The 16,767-nt window shown below is 46.1% G+C and overlaps 1 protein-coding gene across 35 annotated transcripts in view; it reads right to left on the reverse strand.

Annotated features, from left to right (window-relative positions):
- GLYR1 (glyoxylate reductase 1 homolog) overlaps positions 1-16,767 on the reverse strand; it is a 47,686-nt gene that overhangs the window by 29,687 nt on the left and 1,232 nt on the right. For 22 of the 35 annotated variants that reach the window (XR_013411470.1, XR_013411468.1, XR_013411472.1 and 19 more), the window contains 3 exons: positions 15,801-15,880; positions 5,378-5,516; positions 4,599-4,841 (listed from right to left, as the gene is read on the reverse strand). Coding sequence is in view for 14 of the 35 variants with exons in the window: in XM_077985457.1 (XP_077841583.1) it covers positions 4,599-4,841; positions 5,378-5,516; positions 15,801-15,880 (462 nt within the window). In the remaining 21 variants the exon portion in view is untranslated. Of the gene's footprint in view, positions 1-4,598; positions 4,842-5,377; positions 5,517-14,148; positions 14,349-15,800; positions 15,910-16,767 lie in introns of all 35 variants that reach the window. The other 13 variants (XR_013411486.1, XR_013411484.1, XR_013411485.1 and 10 more) reach the window with 3 other exon arrangements.

The following is a 16,767-nucleotide window of genomic DNA, read 5'->3' on the forward strand; positions in this document are numbered from 1 at the left end:
AGTATCAACCAAGTCTGTGGGGCCATTCTCCCAGCAGCAGGTGCTCACTTTGTGTCTCCGTCAGCATTTTTTTAAGCAATGAAGTATTTTTAACTTAAGGTATATACTTTTTTTTTTTGAGATGGAGTTTCGCTCTTGTTGCCCAGGCTGGAGTGCGGTGGCGCGATCTTGGCTCACCGCAACCTCCACCTCCCGGTTCAAGCAATTAATTCTCCTACCTCATCCTCCCAAGTAGCTGGGATTACAGGCATGCACCATCATACCCGGCTAATTTTTTTTATTTTTAGTAGAGATGGGGTTTCTACATGTTGGCCAGGCTGGTCTTGAACTCCGGACCTCAGGTGATCCACCCACCTTGGCCTCCCAAAGTGCTGGGATTATAGGTGTGAGCCACTGCGCCTGGCTTTTTTTTTTTTTTTTTTGAGATGGAGTCTCGCTCTGTCGCCCAAGCTGGAGTGCAGTGGCGCGATCTCCGCTCACTGCAAGCTCCGCCTCCTGGGTTCAACGCCATTCTCCTGCCTCAGCCTCCCAGGTAGCTGGGACTACAGGCGACTGCCACCACACCTGGCTAATTTTTTGTATTTTTAGTAGAGACAGGGTTTTACCATGTTAGCCAGGATGGTCTCAATCTCCTGACCTAGTGATCCGCCCGCCTTGGCCTCCCAAAGTGCTGGGATTATAGGCGTGAGCCACTGCGCCCAGCCAAGGTATGTACATTTTTAAAAGACATATTGCTATTGTGCCACTTAATAGACTTCAGTATAAATCTAACTTTTACATGCACTAGGAAACCAAGATGTTTGTGTGACCTGCAATGATCTGGAATCGAACCTGCAGTATCTCCAAGGTATGCTACACTACTCCCCAAATTAATAATTCAGACTCAAGGGCAGTCTGCTGTTTACTGGGAGCTTGTGAGACGAGTCCTTGGAAGCCTGGGCAGTGGCCTCTGGGGTTCTCACTGCACAACTGGCTATTGTCGGTGAAACAAACCTAAAGAACTGATCAAATGCCTTGTACACGGGTACTGTTCTAAGTGCTGTGTCCACGTCAGTCATTTAACTCACACGGTGAACCTATGAGGCACATACTGTTATAATTCCTAATGATCAGATGAGGAAATTGAGGCAAAGATGTTTTGCTAAGTTCCTATACATGTGATTCAAACTCCGGGCCCTTGTCATAACCTCTCCTTTGTACTTCCCTTTATCCAATGAGAAGGTGTTTCTGTCCAGGGTGGCACAGGCGCTGGTGAGATGCGAGGCTTCACATTCCAGACAATATCAATTTGGGAAATAGTGTAAAATCTGACAGCCCAGATTCCTTTTGGATTCCAGGAAATAAATTCAAAAGTCACATTACATTTTTTGTGGATCAATTTAGATCATGCTCCCTATAAAGTTCTCTCTGCACTGCAGCTGGCAGTTTTTCCAAACCTTGGGGTCACGGTATCCAGGGACAGCACCACCGCTCTTGCTCTCACCACTCACTTAGCCTTAGGCCATCTAACAGTGAGAAGGGCTGTCTCTCACCAGAGGCCTCACACTGGCAGCCCACAGATATGTTTCTGTGGACCCAAGACATATTTTTTAACTAAGCACATTTAAAATTGGGATATTTCACATAAAAACCTGTATTTCCAGCTTTTCTTTTTTTTTGAGATAGGGTCTCACACTGTTGCTCAGGCTGGAGCGCAGTGGTGCAAGTGTAGGTTACTACAGCCTTGACCTCCTGGGCTCAAGTGATCCTCCCACCCCAGCTTCCCAAGTATCTGGGACTACAGGTGTGTACCACTATGCCCAGTTAGTACTTTTTGTTTCTTTCTTTTTTTGTTGTTTTTTTGAGACAGGTGTGTCTTTTTTTGAGACTCGCTGTGTCACCAAGACTAAAGTGCAGTGGCATAATCTTGGCTCACTGTAACCTCCACCTCCTGGGTTCAAGTGATCTTCCCACCTCAGCTTTCTGAATAGGGGGCACTACAGGCACACACCACCAACTCCAGCTAATTTTTAATTCATTTATACTAATTTTTTTTTTTCCCGAGACGGAGTCTCGCTCTGTCGCCCAGGCTAGAGTGCAATGGCGCGATCTCGGCTCCCTGCAACCTCTGCCTCCCAGGGTCAAGCGATTCTCCTGCCTCAGCTTCCCGAGTAGCTGGGATTACAGGCATGTGCCACCATGCCCGGCTAATTTTTGTATTTTTAGTAGAGACGGGGTTTCTCCATGTTGGTCAGGCTGGTCTCGAAATCCCGACCTGAGGTGATTTGTCCACCTCGGCCTCCCGAAGTGTTGGGATTACAGGCATGAGCCACCACGCCTAGCAAAAAAATATTTTAAAATAGAGATGGCGTCTCCCTATGTTGCCCAGGCTGGTCTAGAACTCCTGGGCTTAGGGGATCCTCCTGCCTTGGCCTCCCAAAGTGCTAGGATTACAGGTGTGAGCTGCCATGCCTGGCCAACTTTTTAGTTTTTGTAGAGCTCGTCTTGAACTCCTAAACTCAAGCAATCCGCTCACCTCAGCCTCCCAAAATGCTGGGATTGGCCGGGCGCGGTGGCTCAAGCCTGTAATCCCAGCACTTTGGGAGGCCGAGACGGGCAGATCGCGAGGTCAGGAGATCGAGACCATCCTGGCTAACACGGTGAAACCCCGTCTCTACTAAAAAATACAAAAAACTAGCCGGGCGAGGTGGTGGGCGCCTGTAGTCCCATCTGCTCGGGAGGCTGAGGCAGGAGAATGGCGTGAACCCGGGAGGCGGAGCTTGCAGTGAGCTGAGATCCGGCCACTGCACTCCAGCCCGGGCCACAGAGCGAGACTCTGTCTCAAAAAAAAAAAAAAAAAAATGCTGGGATTACAGGCATAAGCCACCACACCTGGCCAATTTTATCTATTTATTTATTTATTTGTTGTAGGGAAAGGGTCTTACTATGTTGCTCAGCCTGGTCTCGAACTCCTGGGCTCATGTGATCTTCCTGCCTCAGCCTCCCAAAGTGCTATGATTGCAGGTGTGAGATACCACACCTGGCCTTTCCAGTTTCTCTTGAAAAAACAGACAACCTGGCAGAAGCTGGCTGGAACCCTGTGGAAGGAGCATGACCTCTCCAGACTCCCTGACCATGGCCAGCCCTGCTGCTCTGAGCACCAAGGCAGGTCAGCTGGGGTGCCTGGCACCCGTGCCACTGCTTCTTAGGTCCAGTCAGCTACAGTTGCTTCCATTACCTGCCTGGGCTCACTGGTGTCTGAATTTTTGAGCCTTGATCCAAAGTCTAGTGTTTCATCATGGCCTTATCACCCAACTGTTTCTGCCAGCCATCTGGCTTCTTTTTCCTGCTGTTGGCAATCCTGCCGCATTCCTGACACAGGCCCGTTCACTTTGAAATTCTTCTCTGTGGCCTTCTAACACTGGCCCCAAATCTCGTCAGCAAGAAGGCAAGAGATGCACCCTGGCTGCTTTATCTCATCTTGCTAGCTCCTCCCACTCCTTCCTGCCCCGAGCACGGCATTCTTGTTGCAATGCAGGCTTCCGCCCTTCCCTCTTCTCCCTCTCTTCCTGAGCCAACCCCATCCCACTGCCTGGACTCAAATACCCTTTTACAAATTCACCTCCCGAATCTACATTTCTAGTCCTGAGGTCACACCAAGCTCCCAGGCTGTCTAGGCCTTGCCTCAAATTCTTGCCATTCCAAACTGGTACTCTTTCTCCACAAGCCACCTCTATATCCCAACTCCTCTAAGAAAGTGATCATCAGTTTCCCAGGAATGAAGCTGGAAATCCTCTTTTCCTTTTTCTCATTCATCCTCTATATACCCAGTTACAGAATCTTAAGAACTCTTCCTCTAAAGTGCCTCTCACCTATTTGCTTGCAACATTTGCAATTACCCCCTTATGAATGCACACCTAGCCTTAGCCTTCTAATTGGCTCTGAGACTCTCCCCTCTGGACTCTGTGACTACTGGAGCACACACGGGAAGCACACACTGCCACCGGCTCAATCACCTTCACAGGCCCCCACTGACTCCAAGACGCTTTAGTACCATGCTGCTTCAGTAGATCTTCAGGCCCTCCAAGATCTAGGGACAAACTTCCTTTTTCTCTGCTCTCCTTACTATCCTCTCCCTGTTCGAGAGTATCTCCGTCAGCACTGAGCCTCACACGGGCTGCGCCCTCCACCTCTGGAATGCCTTCCCTTCTTTCTTGCTAAGCCCTTCCCAGGACCAGCCCTTGTGCACCGGCTCAAGTGGACTGCTCTCCTACGTCACGCTCCTATTTCACACCTGCATCCAGGCCGTGTCTCTCACTGGAATATGGGATTCTTTTTTATTTTTTAAAATAAGAGTCAGGGTCTTAATCTATCACCCAAGCTAGAGTGCAGTGGTGCAATCGGCTCAATGCAGCCTTGAGCTCCAAGTCTCAAGCCATCTTCCTGCCTCAGCCTCCTGAGTTGCTGGGATAAGGCATGAGCCACCGCACCTGCCCTGCAGGATTCTTGAGCACAGAATTCTGCTCCCACTCCGTGAGCGGAGGCACACTGTAGAGCTTAACTCGCCCTTCTACTAAAAGGACATCACTAATCCCGGAAGCTGCAGAGAGGAAACAAACCTTCTCATCCTTTGGGGGCCGACCCCGCTTCCGGGGACTTTGCTCTTGGGCTCTTTTCAGAGGGGATTTGGAGCCTCTCTCTGAAGAGCCTGAAGACACCCTCTTCTTTCCTTCTCCCATGTTCTTCTTCACCTTCCCTTCAGACAGGCTAAGTTTGCGCTTCTCATCACCTGAGTTTGGCCTACTTCTCTCCTCACTGGAATTACGTCGATTCTTGTCATCAGCAGAATTGTGGGATGACGTCTGAAAGTTTAATAATAATAATGATAACTACCACCACAGCTGCTGTCGCCATCGCCACCACCATTTACAGGTGCCACGTGCTGCTACAGGCACTCTGTGTGGTCTCCTCACAGTGACCCTAGAATAGATTCTGCTGTCATCCCCAGACATTGGGAGAAGCAGATTAAAAGTCATTTTCCCTAGGTCCCAAAACTAGGAGATGGGACTTAAATGCAGGCAGTATATATATTTCAAAGGCTACGCTCCTAATCTGTGTGCTATGAAAGGAAGAAATGGCCTGTGCTAGACTCAAATGCTAGATATTTCTCCTGGGTCCAAGCAATTTTCCTAAAAGCAACAACCTACTCCAGAAAGGTTAGCCGCATGGAGTTTCAAGCTGATAAGCAAAATGCTGACACCTTAGAACTGAAGTAGCTTTCTCCAGTGGCATTTCAGAAGAACAAAGGTTTGGGCTTGGGTGACATTTAATCTGTTAGTTGCTATGCAAAAAATCACCAGTCTGGCGTTGGTAGAAAGTGAACATTGTTGTCTCTCACCTGGTCTTTCCCTTTGGCTCTCCTGAGGAACTCTTCCACGGCATCTACCGCTTGCTGGAATCGTTTACCCTTGTTAATTTTTATCATTTCCTCTTTATGAGCATGATATGGCTTTAGCTGTTCCACTTTGATCCAGGCACTAGCAGAAAACAAAAACAGAAAGGGTATGATCCATATTGCATATGCCATGAAGTATCAACAACCTCACTATGGCACAGTTTAAATATCCATTTGGTTTAACTGGACTTTGCAACAGGCCTCACCATTTTTTTCAAAACATGCTATCAACCATCTCAGAGTCTCATGCCTAAAGTATATTTTCTTGAAACAAGTCAAGCAGAACCACCACCACCACCACTGCAGCAACCACAAATTAAATTCCTCCAGAGAAAGCACTGTGTTGCACATTACTTATTTCCACAGTTGTCTATCAGCTTCCAATGCCCAACCACATATACCCTGCCACTTGCTCAGGGCAGAAAGAAATCTGGAGACCGTTTCCCATTCTCACCAGGCAGCACAAATGGCCACACACGGATCCCTGGGAATCAGGGTACCTGGAAATGTGATAGACGACAGCAGCATTACTATGCAGGAAAATGCTTGCTGCTTGTCAACAATCGGAACCAGATTTATGATCTGTTGATCGACAGAGAATCAGGGATGTTACAGAGCTGAAGAAATGCAACATCTTCTAAAATTTGTGGCTCTTATGGATATTCACAGCCACTGAGCCTATATTTGTTCATAAATGATGGTAACCATGGCTACTAAACCACACAAAACACAGAACACATGGTTTGGAATAAGGGCAGCAGTTACAAAAGGAGGCATTTAAAAACGAGATGGCATGCTGTTTTATGATGTCTCAAAAAAAAGAAACAGAACAAGATTATTGAGATTAAAAGTAGAAGAACACACATCTTTGATACTTAATTTTTAATTTCAACCATCAATGTTGGTGGTTGAAATTAACAGGATTTGATAGGAAAGTAGTCAGCTGTCAATTCTGGGGTACCTGGCCTGTCACACTAACCTGAACAAATTTGCTGCAGTTGGCTTTCTACGTTTCCCTCAATGACATGCAGCTTATAGAATCCAAGCACAAAATAATTTTATAGGCTTGACAAAGTATCAGTTAATTTACATGTTTTAGCCTGTGATACTCACAGCTTTCACAGCATAACCTTCAGAAAAAGTGGGTCAGGTTAAGGATACAGAAACCGACCTATCTCATGAGCTTCAGGTTGTTTTCTTTATAGAAAGCTAGAGAATATTCACTAACAGCGTCAGTGTTAACCTTTGCACATAAAAATAATGTTACTAACCCTCCACCAGCTACCTGGACTTTGAGTGTGGTGCTGGTAGTTGTGATGATGGGGTCTGTGCAAAAACACAGCCCTGGGATCATCGGCCTGCACATGACAGGCAGTGAACCACTATCAGGCATGCCAACATGGCTAACTGAGATGATGAATGGAGATACAGAAGCTGGTCTCCCTGGCACAGCTCCAACTAGAGGAGTTAGGCAAATTCCTTCCTTTTTTTTTTTTTTTTTTTTTTGAGACGGAGTTTCACTCTTGTTGCCCAGGCTAGAGTGCAATGGCGCAATCTCGGCTCACTGCAACCTTGCCTCCCGAGTTCAAGCGATTCTCCTGCCTCAGCCTCCCAAGTGCTGGGATTACAAGGCACGCACCACCACGGCTGGCTAATTTTATATTTTTAGTAGAGACAGGGCTTCTCCATGTTGGTCAGGCTGGTCGCGAACTCCTGACCTCAGGTGATCTGCCCGCCTCAGCTTCCCAAAGTGCTGGGATTCCAGGAGTGAGCCACCGCGCCTGGCCTTTTTTTTTTTTTGGAGGGGAGACAGAGTCTTGCTTTGTCACCCAGGATGGAGTGCAGTGGCACGATCTTAGCTCACTGTAATCTCTGCCTCCCAGGTTCAAGCAACTCTCCTGCCTCAATTTTCCGAGTTGCTGAGACTACAGGTATGTACCACCACACCCAGCTAATCTTTATATTTCTAGTAGAGACGGGGTTTCCCTGTGTTGGCCAGGCTGGTCTTGAACTTCTGGCCTCCAGTGATCCGCCCGCCTTGGCCTCCCAAAGTGCTGGGATTACAGGCGTGAGCCAGCAAATTACTTTCTAGTGACCAACTCATCTTTTTTTTTTTTTTTTTTTTTTTTTTTGAGACGGAGTCTCGCTCTGTCGCCCAGGCTGGAGTTCAGTGGCCGGATCTCAGCTCACTGCAAGCTCTGCCTCCTGGGTTCACGCCATTCTCCTGCCTCAGCCTCCCGAGTAGCTGGGAGTACAGGCGCCTGCCACCTCGCCCGGCTAGTTTTTTGTATGTTTTTAGTAGAGACGGGGTTTCACCGTGTTAGCCAGGATGGTCTCGATCTCCTGACCTCGTGATCCGCCCGTCTCGGCCTCCCAAAGTGCTGGGATTACAGGCTTGAGCCACCGCGCCCGGCCCAACTCATCTTAAAGTTTGAAATTCAACATGAGAGTGCCAATGAGTCCAATCTGCCAGGAGGATAAGTGGAAGGAGATTTTGACCTCAGATTTTCTGGCAAGTATATCCCTGAACTCACTCCCTTCCCTCTCCTTATGGGGATGCTAATGACAGGCCAGAGCAATCAGACACAAAGTCAGACCCAGCCCCAAAAGCCAGTGAAGCTACCATACTAACCCGTGGGTCTGAGATGACACAACCAGTATCAGGGATAAAGCTTAAGGAGTTGTGACTAGCCTCTTCCTCCTAGGAGCTTCTGTTCAGAAGCTGAGAACCATACAAGTTCCCAATATAGGACCAACAAAGTGATTTTTATGGAGCCCCTTGAGATGGGACAACAGACTCCAAGACTCGCTAATCCCATTCATGCCATCCTGCTACCTCCATCCCCGACTTCCACTCCCCAGCCTCACAAGAACCTGATTCTGAGAGAATGGAAAGGTGAAGATGTCTGTGAAGTGCCAAGAAATCAACCCCATTTTTTGTTGAAGCATCTTACAAGGTTTACTGATTTCTGCTAGAAGGAACTGTACGGTCAAAATTCCACTCACTTTAAAGCGTTTGAGATACTGAAATTTTCCTCTTTACAACCATCTTCAAAACATTAAAATGGCTAAATGAACTGACAGTATGAATAGGATGGTAAATCCAAGAAATGTTAATCTATTTAAGGAATCAACTTATTGCTGGAGAAGCATCCTGTTACATCAGAAAACAGCCATAAGAAACCAGCTTGGCTGGGCACAGTGGCTAACACCTGTAATCCCAGCACTTTGGGAGGCAGAGGCAGGTAGATCGTGGTAGTAATTGCCTGAAAACAGCCAAGGTCATTACAGAGAAGGAAAGGGAATGTCTCATAAGATATCTGGCTACGTGGAGATGATCAAGATAAAAAGCAATGCATGTTATATGCCACCATTCGTGCAAAGATAAGGAAAACGGACTGACCATGCACTGATATCTCTGGAGGGACACAACATCAGAAACTGGTCTAACTGGGTGTCTGTGGGATGGGGATGAATGCAACTGTTTCAGTGTTGACAGGTTTTTGTTTTTTTTTTTTTTGAATGGTGAACACATATTATCTTGAAAAAACCGAATCAATACAAAAGGCCTCTGCCATAGAACACAGGCTATTCCGACTGCCCGGAGGGTTTCCTCCATGACTTCCTGGTTTGTAGGTTTGCTCTGGTGGGTTGCACCTGCCTGGCTGCTGGCATAACTGCACCTGTAACACAGCCAATTTACCCTGGTGACCTGACACACTTCCTATAAAAAGTCTCTTCATCTATGAATACAGAACTGCCACTAAGCCACTCTCAGATTATTCCAATCAAAATGAATTAAAATCTGGTATTTTCAAAAACTTCCACATTTCCGATTTGCTTTCCTCTTAAATGAAAATCATACATGTAGGGCCAGGTGCGGCGGCCCACACCTGTAATCCCAACACTTTGGGAGACCAAGGCAGGTGGATCACTTGAGGCCAGGAGTTCAAGACCAGCCTAGCCAACATGGCGAAATCCCATCTCTACTAGAAAACACAAAAGTTCGCTAGGTGTGGTAGCACGTCTGTAATCCCAGCTACTCAGGAGGCTGAAGCAGGAATTGCTTGAACCCAGGAGGTGTAGGTTGTAGCGAGTGGAGATCTTGCCACTGCACTCCAGCACGGGTGACAAAGCAATACTTGATTAAAAAAAAAAAAAAAAAAAGAAAACCATACATGTAGATACCGTATATTAAAGATGTCAGCTTATGACTAATCTTGAACCCCCTTACATTTGTTTCAGCCTTTGCACAGACAGGTGACATGGGCTGAAGCCTTGAAGCTAAAAGAAAGAGAAAAGGAGAAAGGGCGGGGAGAAGACGGGGGACGGAGGGAGACAGACAGAGAAAAAGAACACACACACACACACACACATACACACAAGCATGGAGTTTTCTAAAGGTGAGAACAAGCCGGGCATGGTAGCTCACACCTGTAATTCCAGCACTTTGGGAGGCCGAGGTCAAGAGATCAAGACCATCCTGGCCAACACGGTGAAACCCTGTGTCTACTAAAAATACAAAAATTAACTAGGTGTGGTGGCGTGCGCCTGTAATCCCAGCTACTCGGGATGCTGAGGCAGAAGAATCGCTTGAACCCAGGAGGCGGAGGTTGCAGTGAGCAGAGATCGTGCCACTGCATTCCAGCCTGGCGACAGAGCGAGACTCTGTCTCAAAAAAATAAAAATAAAAATAAGAATAAAAATACAAGTGACAACAAAGATGGGGCCAGAAGGTGTGGGTTCTCCATTTGCATTTGGTGAATACTTAGTAAACAATTTCTATGCATGATTTTTTTAAAAAAAATCCTAGGAGCTTCTGGTCAGAAGCTGAGGACCACACAAGTTCCCAATGTAGGACCAACCAGGTGACTTTTTTGGAGCCTCTTGAGATGGGACAACAGACTCCCAAGACAAAAGGGGCTGAAGATTACTGAGGTGTTCCAGGTTAAGTTCTTCAGAAGTAAAAGCACCAGAAAAAAACACACACAAATCAGGTGCAGGTGAAAGGAAAAAGGGATGCTTCCAAGCTGCTATGTTAATTATTAACCACAAATTCTTCCAAAACAGCTACTTTCAGTACTGACTCAGACACCTCACATCCAGTGAGACCTGTCCACTTTAGATGTGGCTTGATGGAAAAAGTACCACAGGTCTTTCAGTTTCCTCATCTGTGAAAAAATAAAACCAGAAAGATGACCCTGTGCACTTCCTGAAAGGGCTGCTGTGAGGACTGGAGGTGAAGACTGCCATGGAAACTCGCGGGTAGGTACTTGCAGCCTCTCCATGGTTTGTCCACAATCTGTTGAAATGGTTGGTTTCTGGTGGCTTCTGAGCACTTGTAATTTAAATGAACACTCCCTCCATTCCACTATCATTTATAGCCACTGATGAAACTTTTCCTTCTTTCTTTTTTTTGAGACGGAGTCTCGCTCTGTCGCCCAGGCTGGAGTGCAGTGGCACAATCTCAGCTCACTGCAAGCTCCGCCTCCCGGGTTCACGCCATTCTCCTGCCTCAGCCTCCCAAGTAGCTGGGACTACAGGCGCCCGCCACCACACCCGGCTAATTTTTTTTTGTATTTTTAGTAGAGACGGGGTTTCACAGCGTTAGCCAGGATGGTCTCGATCTCCTGACCTCCTGATCTGCCCACTTCAGCCTCCCAAAGTGCTGGGATTACAGGCGTGAGCCGCTGCGCCCGGCCTCTTTTTTTTTTCAGACGGAGTCTCACTCTGTTGCCCAGGCTGCAGTGCAGTAGCGTGATCTTGGCTTACTGCAAGCTCTGCCTCTGGGGTTCACCTCTGGGGTGAGGCGCAGTCCAGCTTCTACAGGAGCCACTTATGACTTTGTCTTCACAAGTTCTCATCCCTAAAAAATCCCCTTGCAATACCTGTCTACACCACCTCTTAAACGCCCATTTCATCCAGTGCTCCTCACACTGGTCCTAACGCAGTCACGCCACAATCTACTTGCAGTGCCCATCGCCAAAATCCTCCAGGCCATTGGCTGTTTCCTACATCCTGATCCTGTGCTTCCTTCAGTCTTTGCTTCTCCACATTTAAGGGTCCTGGTCTTTTGTCTGACTCAGTTCCCTTTTCGGGATCTTGGCCAGTTCTAATAGATCCCTTTGGAAGCATGATCTGAAGTACACATAGTATTCCTGATGAGGCACAGTACAGTTTCACATCAAGGTGGAATCATGCATGATTTTGTACTCAAAGCCTTTTTGGTAAAAAGAGCATACCTGGCTGACATCCTTTAGGAACTTCCAACTCTCATATTCCTTTCTTTTCAAACACACACACACGCTCTCTCTCTCTCTCTCTGTCTCATAGTGAGAGTCTCCATCTCTCTGTTTTCCATACTTTTTTTTTTTTTTTTTTTTGAGACGGAGTCTCGCTGTGTCTCCCAGGCTGGAGTGCAGTGGCGTGATCTCGGCTCACTGCAAGCTCCGCCTCCCGGGTTCACGCCATTCTCCCGCCTCAGCCTCCCAAGTAGCTGAGACTACAGGCGCCCGCCACCACGCCCGGCTAGTTTTTTGTATTTTTAGTAGAGACGGGGTTTCACCATGTTAGCCAGGATAGTCTCGATCTCCTGACCTCGTGATCCACCCGCCTCGGCCTCCCAAAGTGCTGGGATTACAGGCTTGAGCCACCGCGCCCGGCCTGTTTTCCATACTTAAAGGCATCCTGGCCCAATGTCTGCTAATACCTGCTGTATGGCAAGCCACATTCTACACCAGTGATACTACTTTTCCTTCCTAACCATGAGGTAGGGGGTATCATCCCCTTACGTGGAGGACACAGAAGCTCAGAAAGGTGAAATAGCTTGCCCAGATCAGGGAGCAAGGTGGAACTGGTACCTGAATGCACATTAGGCCGGTAACCAATCCAGAGCTCTTTCCCCCAAAGTAATCTGCTGTCAGCAGCCAATCTGGAGATCTTACCTTAATAGAAAAACACATTAACCCACCCCAGCACTGATCACTAAGGAAGTGTTCCTCCTTTAGAGAAGTACTGTACATCTTTCCCCTTCATTTCCTTTCTCTAAGTTCACTGTCTACCCAAAAAAGATAACACTAGTACCACCACAGTGACTTCATTTTTATAGTTTTTTAAAATGTCTAACTCTATCCAAGGAGTTTAAAAGGTTAAAAATATTGCATTTAGCAGTTGCTTTGTATCCCACTTGTTTACAACCATTCAAAGAACCTTAGTCAGTTAGAAATTATATCATCACCACCACCACTATAAGGCTATTTTTGTCTTCAGCAAGCACATCACCACTGGCTTCACCTGTTTGCCTGGTTAAGCTCTGAAATTAACTCCAATTTTCTGTGTCCTATTTCTAGCACTTGTTATAAACAAGGATCACAGCTTATTAATCTAGACTTTTAGCATTAAAAAAAATTATATATATATATACACACACACACACACACACATCGGGGCTCGGCGCTGTAGCTCACGCCCGTAATCCCAGTACTTTGGGAGGCCACAGTGGGAGGATCACTTGAGCCCAGGAGTTTGAGACCAGCCTGGGAAAGACGGTGAGAACCTGTCTCTCCAAAAAAAAAAAAAAAAAAAAAAAAAAAAAAAAAAGTAAAAAATGTAGCAGGGCATAGTGGTGCACACCGGTGGTCCCAGCTACTCGGACTGCTGAGGCGGGAGGATTGCCTTAGCCTGGGAAGTCAAGGATGCAGTGAGCCATGTCTGTGCTACTGCACTCCAGCCTGTCTCAAAAAAAACAAAAACCAAAAACAACAAACAAACAAAAAAATAAGGAAATAATAGCTTTCAGGCTAGGCTCCCTGTAATGAGACTGAGTTCCCATTTTTGTTTCAGACTTGTGTAATTATTTGTTTAGCTAATGAAGTTTGAGCCAACCATACTGCCTCTGTTATTCCTAAGCACAACTTACCTCAGGCAGGGAGCCTCTCCCTTTCCATAACACCCAGCTGAATGCCAATTGTTCACAGCATCTCCACTGCCTGAAATGCCCCTACAGTCCTCGTCCATCCGGATTCTACGTATCTTCCAGAGCTGGATTCAAATCCCATCTCTTCAGTCAGTCTTCTTGGATCTCATGGCTCTCCACTGATCTCTCCCTCTTCTAGAATTCTTTTGCTTTTTGAGACAGGGTCTAGCTCTGTCACCCAGACTGGAGTGCAATGTTGTGATCATGGCTCACTGCAGTTTTGACCTCCTGGGCTCAAGCAATCCTCCTGCCTTAGCCTTCTGCATACCTGGGACTACACTAGTGTGCCACCATGCCTGGCTATTAAAAAAGAAAAAAAAACATTTTTTTTTTTTTAAAGCAGAGACAAGGTCTTGCTATGTTGCCCAGGCTGGTCTCCAGCTCCTGGGCTCTAGCAATCCTCCTGTCTTGGCCTCCCAAAGTGCTGGGATTACAGGCATGAGCCACTGTGCCCAGCCTAGAATAAATAATTATCTGCCATCATTCATTCTGCACATAATCTTTTTTTTTTTTTTTTTTTGAGACGGAGTCTCGCTCTGTCACCCATGCTGGAGTGCAGTGTCCCGATCCATCTCTGCTTCCTGGGTTCAAGTGATTCTCGAGCCTCAGCCTCCCAAGTAGCTGGGATTACAGGCACACACCACCACTCCTAGCTAATTTTTGTCTTCTCTGTAGAAAAGGGGTTTTGCTATGTTGGCCAGGATGGTCTCGAACTCATGATCTCCAGTGATCCACCCACCTTAGCCTCCCAAAGTACTGGGATTACAGGCCTGAGGCACCATGCCCGGCCAAATCTTCTTTTTTAAATCCATGGAATTATAAGAACATTCCCTCTTCCAGAAGCTCTGGCTCCACAGCTTCAGGCCAGCGATCTCCTTGAAATACTGCCACCACAGGCTGCTAAGCTGGCTTGTGATAGAGAACTGGGGCTGGCTACATCTGTAAATATGAAACCAGGAAGAGCACTCTGATATATAAACTCCTGGATGAGTGAAGAATACTGTTTATAATATGTTGCTTTCTAAGAAGAAATACTTTAACCATCAGAATTAAATTTACCAGAGAAGCCAGAGACTTTTCTTTAAGTCTAATACTGTATTTTCCTGTAAGAATAACAGAAATACAACTACTTAAAGAAATCAAATCGGCTGGGCATGGTGGCTCTCGCCTGTAATCCCAGAACTTTGGGAGGCCGGGGGTCGGGGGGGCAGATGACTTGAGGTCAGGCAGGAGTTTGAGACCAGCCTGGCCAATGTGGTGAAACACTGTCTCTACTAAAAATACAAAAAAATTAGCCAGGCGTGGTGGTGTGCGCCTGTAGTCCCAGCTACTCGGGAGGCTTAGGCACGAGAATTGCTTGAACCCGAGAGGTGGAGGTTGCAGTGAGCTGAGATCACGCCATTCCACTCCAGCCTGGGTGACAGAGTTAAACTCCATCTCAAAAAAAAAGGTCAAACCATCTAGCTTGACCCAGGTAAGCAACTTGACATAGTGATGAGAAAGCTAAACAAATCACTAGTAACTCAAGTTAATACACGTTCTTCCTCTCACTGCAACATGCTATATGGTCAAAGAGTCTCAGATTAATGGTCCTGGTTTCCCCAACTTAGGACAGATCCGGCAAAAAGACCTACTATAATAATGTCAGAACAAATCACTTAGTTTTACAAATGAGAACAGGATTGAACAATTACTTTCATTAAGGTAAATACAATTTTAGTTTTCATTGTATACCTCATGCATGAACCACAATGATATATAGCATTAAAAGAGAACTGAACATGGCTTTTATAAAAATAACTGCCAGCTGGGGGTGGTGGTTCATGCCTATAATCCAGCACTTTGGGAGGCCAAGGCAGGTGGATTGCTTGAGTCCAGGAGTTCCACATCATCCTGGGCAACACGGTAAAACCCCCTCTACAAAAAATCAGCTGGGCATGGTGGTGCACACTTGTGGTCCCAGCTATTCGGGAGGCTGAGGTGAGAGGACTGCTTGAGTTGGGGAGGCAGAGGTTGTGCTGAGCTGAGACTGTGCCTCTGCACTCCAGGTTGGGTGACAGAGTAAGTCCCTGTCTCAAAAACAAACAAAAAGGAACTGCCTTTGGAGTTGGGTAAAGAAACATGTGAGAAACTACTTCGATGTGATTATTACATTTAGAAGGTAAATGAACCTAGCTCTTGCCTGACTTAGTTATAGGCCTAGGACAGTTGTCTAGGGCAATTTCTGCAAGAAATTGCACCTTTATTTAGGTATGAAGCCAGAATGAGATGCCAGTATTATACATTATAAGAAGACTGAACTAAGGATCCTTAGAATATTTTCAAAGCAGCTCAGACTCCAGGTAACACAGAAAGAAAGGTAAAGGGAGACTCCTGGTGAATACTACTCACTGATCTTCTGTTCCAAAAAATTTCACAAAGAAGCATTTCTTTCCACGAGGTTTCTTCAAGTCCTTTGGTGGATTAACAATCTGGAGGATAAAAGGGGGAAAAAGGTTGGCTGGCAACGCGCAGCCCACTGTCTAGTGGCTCCACATTGCTCTACACAGCTCTATGTTGGGAAGAAAAAAGTAAATTAAAATGACTTACAAATAAATATATTTATATACAAAACAGAACCCAAGGCCTAGTACTTGTCTAAATCTCCCATTTTTCTAGAGATTTGTGGAAATGTGTAGATATTCTACAAGTTCCCAATATTTAACATGTAGCACAGTGCTCAGCAGACACAATATCCCTTTCACTGTAGAGGCCCTGTTTTACAAGCAGTTAAAACTAAGATCAACAACATCTCCTGCCCCCCACCAACCTGCCCCGCCCCAATGTGACCCCATCATTACTGAAAAAAAGCAGAGGACCCTCTTTGAAATACTTCCTGTGCAGGAAGAGTTGAGACAGGACATAGTGAAAACAAAGGACAACTGAGGCACAGAAAACACCATATTGCAAAGAGACCATCTAAAGACACTTCCTGGGCTCCAAGCAAGAATATAAAAACACATTTGGAAAGCAATGATGGATCACCTCATGCAAAATCTGGAATGCCAACTTCTGCAAAGAGGCACTGGAGTAGCACATATGGTAACATGGAAAGAAGATTTAAACTTAGTTGGGACAAAAATACTTTGGCTTTTCACTAACCTACATTTAGATTTCTCTTCCTGGATAATTTATATTTTCTTCTCCTTTTGTTACATTTAAGCATAAAGCTAAATTCAGATTAGAATTATTTCCGGGGTTAAAAAAGAAACTTCATAAACCTTCTCTAAATCAAGAAATAAGCGTTTAGAGCAGATTTAATGATCTGGAATATACTGCATTGCCTTTAAAAAAAATAACTGATACTAGGAGAAAAAAA

Source organism: Macaca mulatta, chromosome 20, assembly GCF_049350105.2.
Source record: "Macaca mulatta isolate MMU2019108-1 chromosome 20, T2T-MMU8v2.0, whole genome shotgun sequence".
Classification (NCBI taxonomy): Eukaryota; Metazoa; Chordata; class Mammalia; order Primates; family Cercopithecidae; genus Macaca; species Macaca mulatta.